Source organism: Oncorhynchus keta, chromosome 25 (assembly GCF_023373465.1).
Source record: "Oncorhynchus keta strain PuntledgeMale-10-30-2019 chromosome 25, Oket_V2, whole genome shotgun sequence".
Lineage (NCBI taxonomy): Eukaryota > Metazoa > Chordata > Actinopteri > Salmoniformes > Salmonidae > Oncorhynchus > Oncorhynchus keta.
Window position 1 is genome coordinate 19,483,353 of NC_068445.1, and position 14,900 is coordinate 19,498,252.

At 44.6% G+C, this 14,900-nt stretch overlaps 1 protein-coding gene across 4 annotated transcripts in view; it reads right to left on the reverse strand.

Moving 5' to 3' along the window:
- Window positions 1-892: 892 nt before the first annotated feature.
- LOC118358345 (probable E3 ubiquitin-protein ligase HECTD4) overlaps window positions 893-14,900 on the reverse strand; it is a 91,512-nt gene continuing 77,504 nt past the window's right edge. For all 4 annotated transcript variants that reach the window (XM_052478804.1, XM_052478803.1, XM_052478805.1 and 1 more), the window contains exons 74-75: window positions 4,009-4,231; window positions 893-2,993 (exon numbers count right to left, since the gene is read on the reverse strand). In XM_052478804.1, the coding sequence (XP_052334764.1) occupies window positions 2,857-2,993; window positions 4,009-4,231 (360 nt within the window). In that variant the 3' untranslated portion in view covers window positions 893-2,856. The remainder of the gene's footprint in view (window positions 2,994-4,008; window positions 4,232-14,900) is intronic.

Below are 14,900 nucleotides of genomic sequence, written 5' to 3' on the forward strand. Positions count from 1 at the left end.
TAATCACGTAGAGGAGTGGTGTGTTGTCAATTATGACCATGAAGGATACCCTGGCATCATCATGGATGTAGAGGAACAGAACATTAAGGTGAAATTGCATCAAGTCCAAAGGAAGATATTTGTTGGTACTCAGATAGACAGATCATTTGTCTGATGCCAGAGCCACAGACTGTTAATAGATGCTCTGTGCAGATGGAAAAATCCACCTGGAAGTATGTGGAAGAGCATTTGGGGTGAAAGGGGGGAGATATGGAAAGAGGGGGAGCGATAGAGGGAGAAAGGGACAGGAATGTGTTTTAATGCTAATTCCAATGATTTTGTACTGCCGATGTATTTTTTAGTTGTTTTTCACAATGAATATGTACCTAATAGCAGTTCCAGTGTTGTTACTACATGTATTACTATGTAGATGTCTATTCAGGGTTTAATTCATGTTCTGTCCCGTTATAGCTATCCACCCTGTTACCTTGGCATCTTATTCAAATTAATTCAGTTTCATTGTCAAATATCAAGAATTTGTGTCATGTATTTTAGAGTAAGACACGGCCAACACCACACAATTGTAAACTTGGATAAAATATAATTAATACCGGTCTCAATTTAGAGAGATAAGGTGCAAATTAGATGATGTTCTGTATAAAACCACACATTGTATACAAAATCTGTTATTTCTTTATAATTTGACCTGAACAAATGGACAGGGTTGACAAGGGGACACAAAAGCTTTATGAAAATGTAAATATGATTAAAATAGTCCAATGAAAGTAATTAAAGACAGTTAAGTGCATGTCCGTGTGAGTGTGTCTCCTTGGGCGCATAGGGCAGTCCGTGTGTTTTTCCTGAGTGTGTCTCCTGACACTAACACAAGAGAAATAAGTGAACAACAAGACGCTTACATCAAGAAATGTTTTATTGTGACACAGAAATCTCAAACGCCATCTTATTCTTTACCCCTCTATAATCCATTTTAGAGATCTGTGTTATGTTTCTGATGTGCAGAGGTAAGACAGTAAAAGTTAAGTTAATGCAAACATAAATAATTGTAATAAATATCAAGTAAATGTACAGCACACATTTTCTTACCGCAACACCCCTTTGTATGAATATGTCCATTTTAATGGTCTATTCAAATCCTCCAAAAGGAGGTAAGAACAGAAAGAGAGTGTCCTTGTTAGCAGCGATTTACCCTTTAAAAGAACAAAACCAAACTCATTTGGCAAGCAATCCAAACATCCATCTCAAATATTTTGTGGTAGCTTTCATTGTGTTCTTCAAGTCCCATCCAAGTCAAATAGCTGTTTAACTCACACAAGAAAACATGTTTCACCATTGAGTAGAAGAGAATGAGCGGTAGAATCCATCTGAGTTCCAAGACATTAAGGTGACATAACTAGTCATTTCAAAATTGGTAAAAAATAAAACCCCAACAAACTGGATATCCAATAAAGAATATCCTAGATATATCATTTTTATAATCATATTTTTTCCCTGGAAGAATAGCGCAGAACAAAACAAAAAAATAATTGTTGAAGTGAAGCATCAAATATAATGTAGAAGTCTATTTACATGTTTTCTTCTGTGAAGTCCTTACACAGCTAAAACATTTTGGTTATGGGTCAAACAAAAAAGCAGCAGAACCACTGCTCATTCGTCACAGGAAATATATAAAAAGGCTAGACCCCCTGGTGAGTGGATTGTGTGTGTTTGGCAGGGGGATTCGGCGCACATTCAGTAGCACACAAGCAGTGTGGGAGGGCAGCTCGGAATAACAACATCTCCCTCAAATTTCACAAAGCAACACAAGTTTCGTAACCTGAAATTCAAGTATAGCAGACCTGGCAACCCAGAAAGCCAGACTTGACAACCAGGTAGAGCTTTAGTCTGTTAGTCCAACTTCAGTGTACCTGACCTTACCCTGCTGCCACGGCTACTAGGATAGTTTCAAAACTCAAAACTGCAACCTCACGTTATAGATTAATATGACTTTTTACAAGACTTATATACATACCCTCTTTATAGACTTAAATAAACCATATTACCTGTATATATAGGCTGATAGTTAGTTTAGTCTTTTAGCAGTCTATCTTTACAGGCAGTAACTATATAATGCCATACAGAGTGCTTGTCAACGTTTTGACTGCAGAGAGCTGACCTGGTAAAAAAAAAACAGAGTTTCCTTTTCTATGTCAAACATCAAACAATACACAAGCCTTGATTCCAGAGGAATATTTGGAGTTTCCTTTTCACACAGAGACTCCCTCTCCCCTTCTTGAGGAGGAGGTGCTTGTGGTAAAGGCATGCCTTAGAAAGAGTACCCTCTGGAAGGGTGGGAGGGGAGCAGTAAGAACTAAGCGTAGAAGACCAAGTCCTCTGAAAGAAGCATGGGGAAAAAAGTGAGGGGAAATAAGGTGGAAGAGAGAGTACCTTTCCCTATAATCAAAAAGGGTATGTGCCCTGTCACAGGTCCCTCCCACTATGTGTGTAGTGATCAGTTAGCTCACTGCCACTTCAAAACAGAAGAGATAACAACATTAGTGTCAAGGAAAGTGGGGTTGAACTCCCCTACATCAGCTCTGAAAAAAATTGTCAAAACACACTCCTGAAATGCTCAACCTGATTAGAATGTTTTTGAAATTAAGCAAAGCCAAACATAAAACAAGTAGAAAAAAGAAAAGCTTCAGTGTCTTCTTGGAAAGCAGGTTGGCCTTCTGTTCTGTGGGTAGCTCCAGGAGAGGGTGGAAGTAAAGTTGGGCAGGAGAGGGGTTGAGAGGGTGGGACTGTATGGGTAATAAATAGTAGGGTTGGTGTTCAAGCTGCATTTATACAGAGGTGGTGTACTCCATCCATCAGGTCCCTTTAGCCGCTGAGAGGGTCCTCACGGTAGTGGATGGAGTAGCGCAGCTTCTCCAGCATCACATCCAGGGAGCTGTACTGGGGCAGCTTCACCATAAACATACAGGTCTCCACCCGGATGTAGCGAGAGTCTGGCGAACCTGGCAAACACACAAATAGGTAAACATACTGGATTAAGAAAAATCATCTTAAAACATTAAATGTAATATTTACATGTGAGGTTTTTTTGTAGGACACTGGCTTCTTACTTTATCTTAATGAAAAAAAAACATCAGTTGCAAAGATGTGAAGAAGTTTTGCATTGCTTATGTTTTTGCTATTGTGAACTCGTGAAGTGGTACATACAACAGCCGGATCGGCTAGTCACGGTAAAACATTGATATGTTTCACTCTTGTTTCTATTCCTCTGCTACTACTAGGATGTAATTGACATTTGGCACTAATTGCAGGTGGAAATGTTACATGTATAATATAACCTTTAAAACATTAAACATCTGCAGAAAGAGCCACTGCACTTCTACTATGTTCAAATTCTGTTCTGCTGAGAGCATTATGTGCCGTCTGGAAAGTCATTTTCCATCAATTCCATGTTCTCCATGTCATTAATGGCCCATAGTATGATTGTTATTGCCTGGAACAGAAGCAGGCTGTCTCGTTTAGGGACCCTAACCTCTAATCTATGGAAGCTACTGTACTCATCAATCTAGTTTTACTGTTCATACTGTTGTGGTTGGAGTCTGACATTGGTCACATTTTTTTGTTGCTATCTAAAATATAAAAAGTTGGTGTAAAAAGTCCTTTGAGCAGCTTTGACACTTTGGTCTACTCTAAATATTCTTTGGAGTTTGATCATAAGGTCTGAGGTGATCAGTTTTAAGATAACAGCTCTGCATCTTCTCCCCATAGAACATCCCCTACTAATTAACACACAATACATCCAGGAAGGGTGAAAATAGAAAATCATTGTTTCAAAGTCCGTCCAAGTTAAGACAGTGTGAGCTAATAAGGACGATAAACACAATCCTCCCAAGAGTTTGTGCACAAACAGCACAGAGGACATCAAGCACTTAGTAACCCGTGTGGCTTTGACTCGTGTGTCTGTTGTCCCACTACAATCTCCTATGACACACACCACTGACTTTTCCAGGCACTTACCTGCTCCCCCGTCCGGAGGGGCGATCTTCATGGGGTAGGGAGGTACGTGGGCGGTGTCCGGGCCCCCGTCCTTGCAGGGGCAGGTGAAGGGGACGCGCTCCTGGTTGCAGGAAAACTTGATGAACTTGCAGAGCTCCTCCTGAGTGAAAGCCTCCAGCGCCATCCAGAAGAACTCAATGTGCTGGTCGGTCTCCATCAGACCCACCTGATACATGGTGTGGGCCTACAGAGAGAGAGGTAACAGGGGTTCATGCAAAACAGGGACAATTATGGGACTCTTCTAGGCAAAGATATTCACTATTACTGCCCACCAAAAATATCTTCTCATTACTCTATACAATAACTCTTACTTCTTAGTGGTGGATGAGGATGGTGGAGTGATGACTGAAGGTGTGTGTGTCGTAGGGTTTCAGAAGGGGATATGTACAGTAAGTGTGAGAGTCCTAGGGTTTCAGAAGGGATTGTGTACAGTAGGTGAGAGTGTCCTATGGTTTCAGAAGGGATTGTGTACAGTAGGTGTGAGTGCCCTAGGGTTTCAGAAGGGGATGTGTACAGTAGGTGTGAGTGTCCTAGTGTTTCAGAAGGGAATGTGTACAGTAGCTGTGAGTGTCCTAGGGTTTCAGATGGGGATGTGTACAGTAGGTGTGAGTGTCCTAGGGTTTCGGAAGGGGATGTGTACAGTAGGTGTGAGTGTACTAGTGTTTCAGAAGGGGATGTGTACAGTAGCTGTGAGTGTACCAATGTTTCAGAAGGGGATGTGTAGAGTAGGTGTGAGAGTCCTAGGGTTTCAGAAGGGGATGTGTAGAGTAGGTGTGAGTGTACTAGTGTTTCAGATGGGGATGTGTACAGTAGGTGTGAGTGTCCTAGGGTTTCAGAAGGGGATGTGTAGAGTAGGTGTGAGTGTACTAATGTTTCAGAAGGGAATGTGTAGAGTAGGTGTGAGAGTCCTAGGGTTTCAGAAGGGGATGTGTAGAGTAGGTGTGAGTGTACTAGTGTTTCAGATGGGGATGTGTACAGTAGGTGTGAGAGTCCTAGGGTTTCAGAAGGGGATGTGTAGAGTAGGTGTGAGTGTACTAGTGTTTCAGATGGGGATGTGTACAGTAGGTGTGAGTGTCCTAGGGTTTCAGAAGGGGATGTGTAGAGTAGGTGTGAGTGTACTAATGTTTCAGAAGGGGATGTGTACAGTAGGTGTGAGTGTCCTAGGGTTTCAGAAGGGGATGTGTAGAGTAGGTGTGAGTGTCCTAGGGTTTCAGAAGGGAATGTGTAGAGTAGGTGTGAGAGTCCTAGTGTTTCAGATGGGGACGTGTAGAGTAGGTGTGAGTGTACTAGTGTTTCAGAAGGGGATGTGTAGAGTAGGTGTGAGTGTACTAGTGTTTCAGAAGGGGATGTGTAGAATAGGTGTGAGTGTACTAGTGTTTCAGAAGGGGATGTGTACAGTAGGTGTGAGTGTCCTAGGGTTTCAGAAGGGGATGTGTAGAGTAGGTGTGAGTGTACTAGTGTTTCAGAAGGGGATGTGTAGAATGTTTCAGTAGGTGTGTACAGTGTACTAGGGTTTCAGAAGGGGATGTGTAGAGTAGGTGTGAGTGTCCTAGGGTTTCAGAAGGGGATGTGTAGAGTAGGTGTGAGTGTCCTAGTGTTTCAGATGGGATGGAGATAGTGTGAGAGTAGTGTTTCAGAAGGGGATGTGTAGAGTAGGTGTGAGTGTACTAGTGTTTCAGAAGGGGATGTGTAGAGTAGGTGTGAGTGTACTAGTGTTTCAGAAGGGGATGTGTACAGTAGGTGTGAGTGTCCTAGGGTTTCAGAAGGGGATGTGTAGAGTAGGTGTGAGTGTACTAGTGTTTCAGAAGGGGATGTGTAGAGTAGGTGTGAGTGTACTAGTGTTTCAGAAGGGGATGTGTACAGTAGGTGTGAGTGTCCTAGGGTTTCAGAAGGGGATGTGTAGAGTAGGTGTGAGTGTACTAGTGTTTCAGAAGGGAATGTGTAGAGTAGGTGTGAGTGTACTAGTGTTTCAGAAGGGGATGTGTACAGTAGGTGTGAGTGTCCTAGGGTTTCAGAAGGGGATGTGTAGAGTAGGTGTGAGTGTACTAGTGTTTCAGATGGGGATGTGTACAGTAGTGTTGTCCTAGGGTTTCAGAAGGGATGTGTAGAGTAGGTGTGAGTGTACTAGTGTTTCAGAAGGGGATGTGTACAGTAGGTGTAAGTGTCCTAGGGTTTCAGAAGGGGATGTGTAGAGTAGGTGTGAGTGTACTAGTGTTTCAGAAGGGAATGTGTAGAGTAGGTGTGAGTGTACTAGTGTTTCAGAAGGGGATGTGTACAGTAGGTGTGAGTGTCCTAGGGTTTCAGAAGGGGATGTGTAGAGTAGGTGTGAGTGTACTAGTGTTTCAGATGGGGATGTGTACAGTAGGTGTGAGTGTCCTAGGGTTTCAGAAGGGGATGTGTAGACTAGGTGTGAGTGTACTAATGTTTCAGAAGGGGATAGGGTTTCAGAATGTGTAGAGTAGGTGGATGTGTAGAGTAGGTAGGTGTGAGTGTGAGTGTACTAGTGTTTCAGATGGGGATGTGTACAGTAGGTGTGAGTGTCCTAGGGTTTCAGAAGGGGATGTGTAGAGTAGGTGTGAGTGTACCAATGTTTCAGTGGGATGTGTAGAGTAGGTGTGAGAGTCCTAGGGTTTCAGAAGGGGATGTGTAGAGTAGGTGTGAGTGTACTAGTGTTTCAGATGGGATGTGTACAGTAGGTGTGAGTGTCCTAGGGTTTCAGAAGGGGATGTGTAGAGTAGGTGTGAGTGTACTAATGTTTCAGAAGGGAATGTGTAGAGTAGGTGTGAGAGTCCTAGGGTTTCAGAAGGGAATGTGTAGAGTAGGTGTGAGTGTACTAATGTTTCAGAAGGGGATGTGTAGAGTAGGTGTGAGAGTCCTAGGGTTTCAGAAGGGATGTGTAGAGTAGGTGTGAGTGTACTAGTGTTTCAGATGGGGATGTGTACAGTAGGTGTGAGAGTCCTAGGGTTTCAGAAGGGGATGTGTAGAGTAGGTGTGAGTGTACTAGTGTTTCAGATGGGGATGTGTACAGTAGGTGTGAGTGTCCTAGGGTTTCAGAAGGGGATGTGTAGAGTAGGTGTGAGTGTACTAATGTTTCAGAAGGGGATGTGTACAGTGGTGTAGTGTCCTAGGGTAGGTGTGAGTGTCCTAGGGTTTCAGAAGGGGTGAGAGTCCTATGGGGACGAGTAGGTGTGAGTGTACTAGTGTTTCAGAAGGGATGTGTAGGTGTGAGTGTACTAGTGTTTCAGAAGGATGTGTAGAGGGTGTGAGTGTACTAGTGTTTCATGTGTAGGTAGAGTGTGTAGAGTGTAGTGTGTCCTAGGTTTCAGAAGGATGAGTGTGGGGATGTGTAGAGTAGGTGAGTAGAGAAGGGGATGTGTAGGTGAGTGTACTAATGTTTCAGAAGGGGATGTGTAGAGTAGGTGATGTGTACAGTAGGTGTGAGTGTCCTAGGGTTTCAGAAGGGGATGTGTAGAGTAGGTGTGAGTGTACTAGTGTTTCAGAAGGGGATGTGTATGGTGTGAGTGTAGGTTTCAGAAGGGGATGTGAGTAGGTGTGAGTGTCTAGGGTTTCAGAAGGGGATGTGTAGAGTAGGATGTGTTTCAGAAGGGATGTAGGTGTGAGTGTACTAGTGTTTCAGAAGGGGATGTGTAGAGTAGGTGTGAGTGTCCTAGGGTTTCAGAAGGGATGTGTAGAGTAGGTGTGAGTGTACTAGTGTTTCAGAGGGGATGTGTACAGTAGGTGTTGTCCTAGAAGGGGATGTGTAGAGTAGGTGTGTGTACTAGTGTTTCAGAAGTGTGAGTGTGTGGTGTACCTAGGGTTTCAGAAGGGGATGTGTAGAGGTGTGAGTGTGTGTTTCAGTGTGTGTTTCAGAAGGGGATGTGTACTAGGTGTGTGTCCTAGGGTTCAGAAGGGATGTGTAGAGTAGGTGTGAGTGTACTAGTGTTTCAGAAGGGGATGTGTACAGTAGGTGTGAGTGTACTAGGGTTTCAGAAGGGGATGTGTAGAGTAGGTGTGAGTGTACTAGTTTCAGAAGGGATGTGTTTCAGAGAGGGATGTGTACAGTAGGTGTGAGTGTCCTAGGGTTTCAGAAGGAATGTGTAGTGGTGAGTGTACTAATGTTTCAGAAGTGTGTAGAGTGGTGTGAGAGTCCTAGGGTTTCAGAAGGGGATGTGTAGAGTAGGTGTGAGTGTACTAGTGTTTCAGAAGGGGATGTGTACAGTAGGTGTGAGTGTCCTAGGGTTTCAGAAGGGGATGTGTAGAGTAGGTGTGAGTGTACTAGTGTTTCAGAAGGGGATGTGTACAGTAGGTGTGAGTGTCCTAGGGTTTCAGAAGGGATGTTCAGAAGGTGTGAGTGTCCTAGGGTTTCAGAAGGGAATGTGTGAGTAGGTGTACTAGTGTTTCAGATGGGGATGTGTAGAGTAGGTGTGAGTGTACTAGTGTTTCAGAAGGGGATGTGTAGAGTAGGTGTGAGTGTACTAGTGTTTCAGAAGGGGATGTGTAGAGTAGGTGTGAGTGTACTAGTGTTTCAGAAGGGGATTTGTGAGTGTCAGGGTTTCAAAGGGGATGTGTAGAGTAGGTGTGAGTGTACTAGTGTTTCAGAAGGGGATGTGTAGAGTAGGTGTGAGTGTACTAGTGTTTCAGAAGGGGATGTGTACAGTAGGTGTGAGTGTCCTAGGGTTTCAGAAGGGGATGTGTAGAGTAGGTGTGAGTGTACTAGTGTTTCAGAAGGGAATGTGTAGAGTAGGTGTGAGTGTACTAGTGTTTCAGAAGGGGATGTGTACAGTAGGTGTGAGTGTCCTAGGTTTCAGAAGGGATGTGTAGAGTAGGTGTGAGTGTACTAGTGTTTCAGATGGGGATGTGTACAGTAGGTGTGAGTGTCCTAGGGTTTCAGAAGGGATGTGTAGAGTAGGTGTGAGTGTACTAGTGTTTCAGAAGGGATGTGTACAGTAGGTGTAAGTGTCCTAGGGTTTCAGAAGGGATGTGTAGAGTAGGTGTGAGTGTACTAGTGTTTCAGAAGGAATGTGTAGAGTAGGTGTGAGTGTACTAGTGTTTCAGAAGGGGATGTGTACAGTAGGTGTGAGTGTCCTAGGGTTTCAGAAGGGGATGTGTAGAGTAGGTGTGAGTGTACTAATGTTTCAGATGGGGATGTGTACAGTAGGTGTGAGTGTCCTAGGGTTTCAGAAGGGGATGTGTAGACTAGGTGTGAGTGTACTAATGTTTCAGAAGGGAATGTGTAGAGTAGGTGTGAGAGTCCTAGGGTTTCAGAAGGGAATGTGTAGAGTAGGTGTGAGTGTACTAATGTTTCAGAAGGGAATGTGTAGAGTAGGTGTGAGAGTCCTAGGGTTTCAGAAGGGGATGTGTAGAGTAGGTGTGAGTGTACTAGTGTTTCAGATGGGGATGTGTACAGTAGGTGTGAGAGTCCTAGGGTTTCAGAAGGGGATGTGTAGAGTAGGTGTGAGTGTACTAGTGTTTCAGATGGGGATGTGTACAGTAGGTGTGAGTGTCCTAGGGTTTCAGAAGGGGATGTGTAGAGTAGGTGTGAGTGTACTAATGTTTCAGAAGGGGATGTGTACAGTAGGTGTGAGTGTACTAGTGTTTCAGAAGGGGATGTGTACAGTAGGTGTGAGTGTACTAGTGTTTCAGAAGGGGATGTGTACAGTAGGTGTGAGTGTACTAGTGTTTCAGAAGGGGATGTGTACAGTAGCTGTGAGTGTACTAATGTTTCAGAAGGGGATGTGTAGAGTAGGTGTGAGAGTCCTAGGGTTTCAGAAGGGGATGTGTAGAGTAGGTGTGAGTGTACTAGTGTTTCAGATGGGGATGTGTACAGTAGGTGTGAGTGTCCTAGGGTTTCAGAAGGGATGTGTAGAGTAGGTGTGAGTGTACTAATGTTTCAGAAGGGAATGTGTAGAGTAGGTGTGAGAGTCCTAGGGTTTCAGAAGGAATGTGTAGAGTAGGTGTGAGTGTACTAATGTTTCAGAAGGGAATGTGTAGAGTAGGTGTGAGAGTCCTAGGGTTTCAGAAGGGGATGTGTAGAGTAGGTGTGAGTGTACTAGTGTTTCAGATGGGGATGTGTACAGTAGGTGAGTGTCCTAGGGTTTCAGAAAGGGATGTGTAGAGTAGGTGTGAGTGTACTAATGTTTCAGAAGGGATGTGTACAGTAGGTGTGAGTGTCCTAGGGTTTCAGAAGGGGATGTGTAGAGTAGGTGTGAGTGTCCTAGGGTTTCAGAAGGGGATGTGTAGAGTAGGTGTGAGAGTCCTAGTGTTTCAGATGGGGATGTGTAGAGTAGGTGTGAGTGTACTAGTGTTTCAGAAGGGATGTGTAGAGTAGGTGTGAGTGTACTAGTGTTTCAGAAGGGGATGTGTAGAGTAGGTGTGAGTGTACTAGTGTTTCAGAAGGGGATGTGTACAGTAGGTGTGAGTGTCCTAGGGTTTCAGAAGGGGATGTGTAGAGTAGGTGTGAGTGTACTAGTGTTTCAGAAGGGATGTGTAGAGTAGGTGTGAGTGTACTAGTGTTTCAGAAGGGATGTGTACAGTAGGTGTGAGTGTCCTAGGGTTTCAGAAGGGGATGTGTAGAGTAGGTGTGAGTGTACTAGTGTTTCAGAAGGGATGTGTACAGTAGGTGTGAGTGTCCTAGGGTTTCAGAAGGGGATGTGTAGAGTAGGTGTGAGTGTACTAGTGTTTCAGAAGGGAATGTGTAGAGTAGGTGTGAGTGTACTAGTGTTTCAGAAGGGGATGTGTACAGTAGGTGTGAGTGTCCTAGGGTTTCAGAAGGGGATGTGTAGAGTAGGTGTGAGTGTACTAGTGTTTCAGATGGGGATGGGTAGGTGTGAGTGTCCTAGGGTTTCAGAAGGGATGTGTAGAGTAGGTGTGAGTGTACTAGTGTTTCAGAAGGGGATGTACAGTAGGTGTAAGTGTCCTAGGGTTTCAGAAGGGGATGTGTAGAGTAGGTGTGAGTGTACTAGTGTTTCAGAAGGGAATGTGTAGAGTAGGTGTGAGTGTACTAGTGTTTCAGAAGGGGATGTGAGGTGTGAGTGTCCTAGGGTTTCAGAAGGGATGTGTAGAGTAGGTGTGAGTGTACTAATGTTTCAGATGGGGATGTGTACAGTAGGTGAGTGTCCTAGGGTTTCAGAAGGGATGTGTAGACTAGGTGTGAGTGTACTAATGTTTCAGAAGGGATGTGTAGAGTAGGTGTGAGAGTCCTAGGGTTTCAGAAGGAATGTGTAGAGTAGGTGTGAGTGTACTAATGTTTCAGAAGGGATGTGTAGAGTAGGTGTGAGTCCTAGGGTTTCAGAAGGGGATGTGTAGAGTAGGTGTGAGTGTACTAGTGTTTCAGATGGGGATGTGTACAGTAGGTGTGAGAGTCCTAGGGTTTCAGAAGGGATGTGTAGAGTAGGTGTGAGTGTACTAGTGTTTCAGATGGGGATGTGTACAGTAGGTGTGAGTGTCCTAGGGTTTCAGAAGGGATGTGTAGAGTAGGTGTGAGTGTACTAATGTTTCAGAAGGGGATTTCAGTGTAAGTGTTTCAGAAGGGGATGTGTACAGTAGGTGTGAGTGTACTAGTGTTTCAGAAGGGGATGTGTACAGTAGGTGTGAGTGTACTAGTGTTTCAGAAGGGGATGTGTACAGTAGCTGTGAGTGTACTAATGTTTCAGAAGGGGATGTGTAGAGTAGGTGTGAGAGTCCTAGGGTTTCAGAAGGGGATGTGTAGAGTAGGTGTGAGTGTACTAGTGTTTCAGATGGGGATGTGTACAGTAGGTGTGAGTGTCCTAGGGTTTCAGAAGGGGATGTGTAGAGTAGGTGTGAGTGTACTAATGTTTCAGAAGGGAATGTGTAGAGTAGGTGTGAGAGTCCTAGGGTTTCAGAAGGGAATGTGTAGAGTAGGTGTGAGTGTACTAATGTTTCAGAAGGGAATGTGTAGAGTAGGTGTGAGAGTCCTAGGGTTTCAGAAGGGGATGTGTAGAGTAGGTGTGAGTGTACTAGTGTTTCAGATGGGGATGTGTACAGTAGGTGTGAGTGTCCTAGGGTTTCAGAAAGGGATGTGTAGAGTAGGTGTGAGTGTACTAATGTTTCAGAAGGGGATGTGTACAGTAGGTGTGAGTGTCCTAGGGTTTCAGAAGGGGATGTGTAGAGTAGGTGTGAGTGTCCTAGGTTTCAGAAGGGATGTGTACAGTAGGTGTGAGAGTCCTAGTGTTTCAGATGGGGATGTGTAGAGTAGGTGTGAGTTTCAGGGATGTGTAGAGTAGGTGTGAGTGTACTAGTGTTTCAGAAGGGATGTGTAGAGTAGGTGTGAGTGTACTAGTGTTTCAGAAGGGATGTGTACAGTAGGTGTGAGTGTCCTAGGGTTTCAGAAGGGGATGTGTAGAGTAGGTGTGAGTGTACTAGTGTTTCAGAAGGGGATGTGTACAGTAGGTGTGAGTGTACTAGTGTTTCAGAAGGGGATGTGTACAGTAGGTGTGAGTGTCCCTAGGGTTTCAGAAGGGGATGTGATAGGTGTGTGTACTAGTGTTTCAGAAGGGGATGTGTAGTAGGTGTGAGTGTACTAATGTTTCAGAAGGATGTGTACAGTAGGTGTGAGTGTCCTAGGGTTTCAGAAGGGGATGTGTAGAGTAGGTGTGAGTGTCCTAGGGTTTCAGAAGGGAATGTGTAGAGTAGGTGTGAGAGTCCTAGTGTTTCAGATGGGGATGTGTAGAGTAGGTGTGAGTGTACTAGTGTTTCAGAAGGGATGTGTAGAGAGGTGTGAGTGTACTAGTGTTTCAGAAGGGATGTGTAGAGTAGGTGTGAGTGTACTAGTGTTTCAGAAGGGATGTGTACAGTAGGTGTGAGTGTCCTAGGGTTTCAGAAGGGATGTGTAGAGTAGGTGTGAGTGTACTAGTGTTTCAGAAGGGGATGTGTAGAGTAGGTGTGAGTGTACTAGTGTTTCAGAATGGGATGTGTACAGTAGGTGTGAGTGTCCTAGGGTTTCAGAAGGGGATGTGTAGAGTAGGTGTGAGTGTACTAGTGTTTCAGAAGGGAATGTGTAGAGTAGGTGTGAGTGTACTAGTGTTTCAGAAGGGATGTGTAGAGTAGGTGTGAGTGTACTAGTGTTTCAGAAGGGATGTGTACAGTAGGTGTGAGTGTCCTAGGGTTTCAGAAGGGGATGTGTAGAGTAGGTGTGAGTGTACTAGTGTTTCAGATGGGGATGGGAGGTAGTGTACAGTAGCTAGGTGTGAGTGTCCTAATGTTTCAGAGGGGATGTGTCAGTAGGTGTGAGTGTCCTAGGGTTTCAGAAGGGATGTGTAGAGTAGGTGTGAGTGTACTAATGTTTCAGAAGGGGATGTGTAGAGTAGGTGTGAGAGTCCTAGGGTTTCAGAAGGGGATGTGTAGAGTAGGTGTGAGTGTACTAATTTTCAGAAGGGGATGTGTAGAGTAGGTGTGAGAGTCCTAGGGTTTCAGAAGGGGATGTGTAGAGTAGGTGTGAGTGTACTAGTGTTTCAGATGGGGATGTGTACAGTAGGTGTGAGTGTCCTAGGGTTTCAGAAGGGGATGTGTAGAGTAGGTGTGAGTGTACTAATGTTTCAGAAGGGAATGTGTAGAGTAGGTGTGAGAGTCCTAGGGTTTCAGAAGGGATGTGTAGAGTAGGTGTGAGTGTACTAATGTTTCAGAAGGGAATGTGTAGAGTAGGTGTGAGTGTCCTAGGGTTTCAGAAGGGGATGTGTAGAGTAGGTGTGAGTGTACTAGTGTTTCAGATGGGGATGTGTACAGTAGGTGTGAGAGTCCTAGGGTTTCAGAAGGGGATGTGTAGAGTAGGTGTGAGTGTACTAGTGTTTCAGATGGGGATGTGTACAGTAGGTGTGAGTGTCCTAGGGTTTCAGAAGGGATGTGTAGAGTAGGTGTGAGTGTACTAATGTTTCAGAAGGGGATGTGTACAGTAGGTGTGAGTGTCCTAGGGTTTCAGAAGGGGATGTGTAGAGTAGGTGTGAGTGTCCTAGGGTTTCAGAAGGGAATGTGTAGAGTAGGTGTGAGAGTCCTAGTGTTTCAGATGGGGATGTGTAGAGTAGGTGTGAGTGTACTAGTGTTTCAGAAGGGGATGTGTAGAGTAGGTGTGAGTGTACTAGTGTTTCAGAAGGGGATGTGTAGAGTAGGTGTGAGTGTACTAGTGTTTCAGAAGGGGATGTGTACAGTAGGTGTGAGTGTCCTAGGGTTTCAGAAGGGGATGTGTAGAGTAGGTGTGAGTGTACTAGTGTTTCAGAAGGGGATGTGTAGAGTAGGTGTGAGTGTACTAATGTTTCAGAAGGGGATGTGTACAGTAGGTGTGAGTGTCCTAGGGTTTCAGAAGGGGATGTGTAGAGTAGGTGTGAGTGTCCTAGGGTTTCAGAAGGGAATGTGTAGAGTAGGTGTGAGAGTCCTAGTGTTTCAGATGGGGATGTGTAGAGTAGGTGTGAGTGTACTAGTGTTTCAGAAGGGGATGTGTAGAGTAGGTGTGAGTGTACTAGTGTTTCAGAAGGGGATGTGTAGAGTAGGTGTGAGTGTACTAGTGTTTCAGAAGGGGATGTGTACAGTAGGTGTGAGTGTCCTAGGGTTTCAGAAGGGGTGTAGAGTAGGTGTGAGTGTACTAGTGTTTCAGAAGGGGATGTGTAGAGTAGGTGTGAGTGTACTAGTGTTTCAGAAGGGGATGTGTACAGTAGGTGTGAGTGTCCTAGGGTTTCAGAAGGGGATGTGTAGAGTAGGTGTGAGTGTACTAGTGTTTCAGAAGGGAATGTGTAGAGTAGGTGTGAGTGTACTAGTGTTTCAGAAGGGGATGTGTACAGTAGGTGTGAGTGTCCTAGGGTTTCAGAAGGGGATGTGTAGAGTAGGTGTGAGTGTACTAGTGTTTC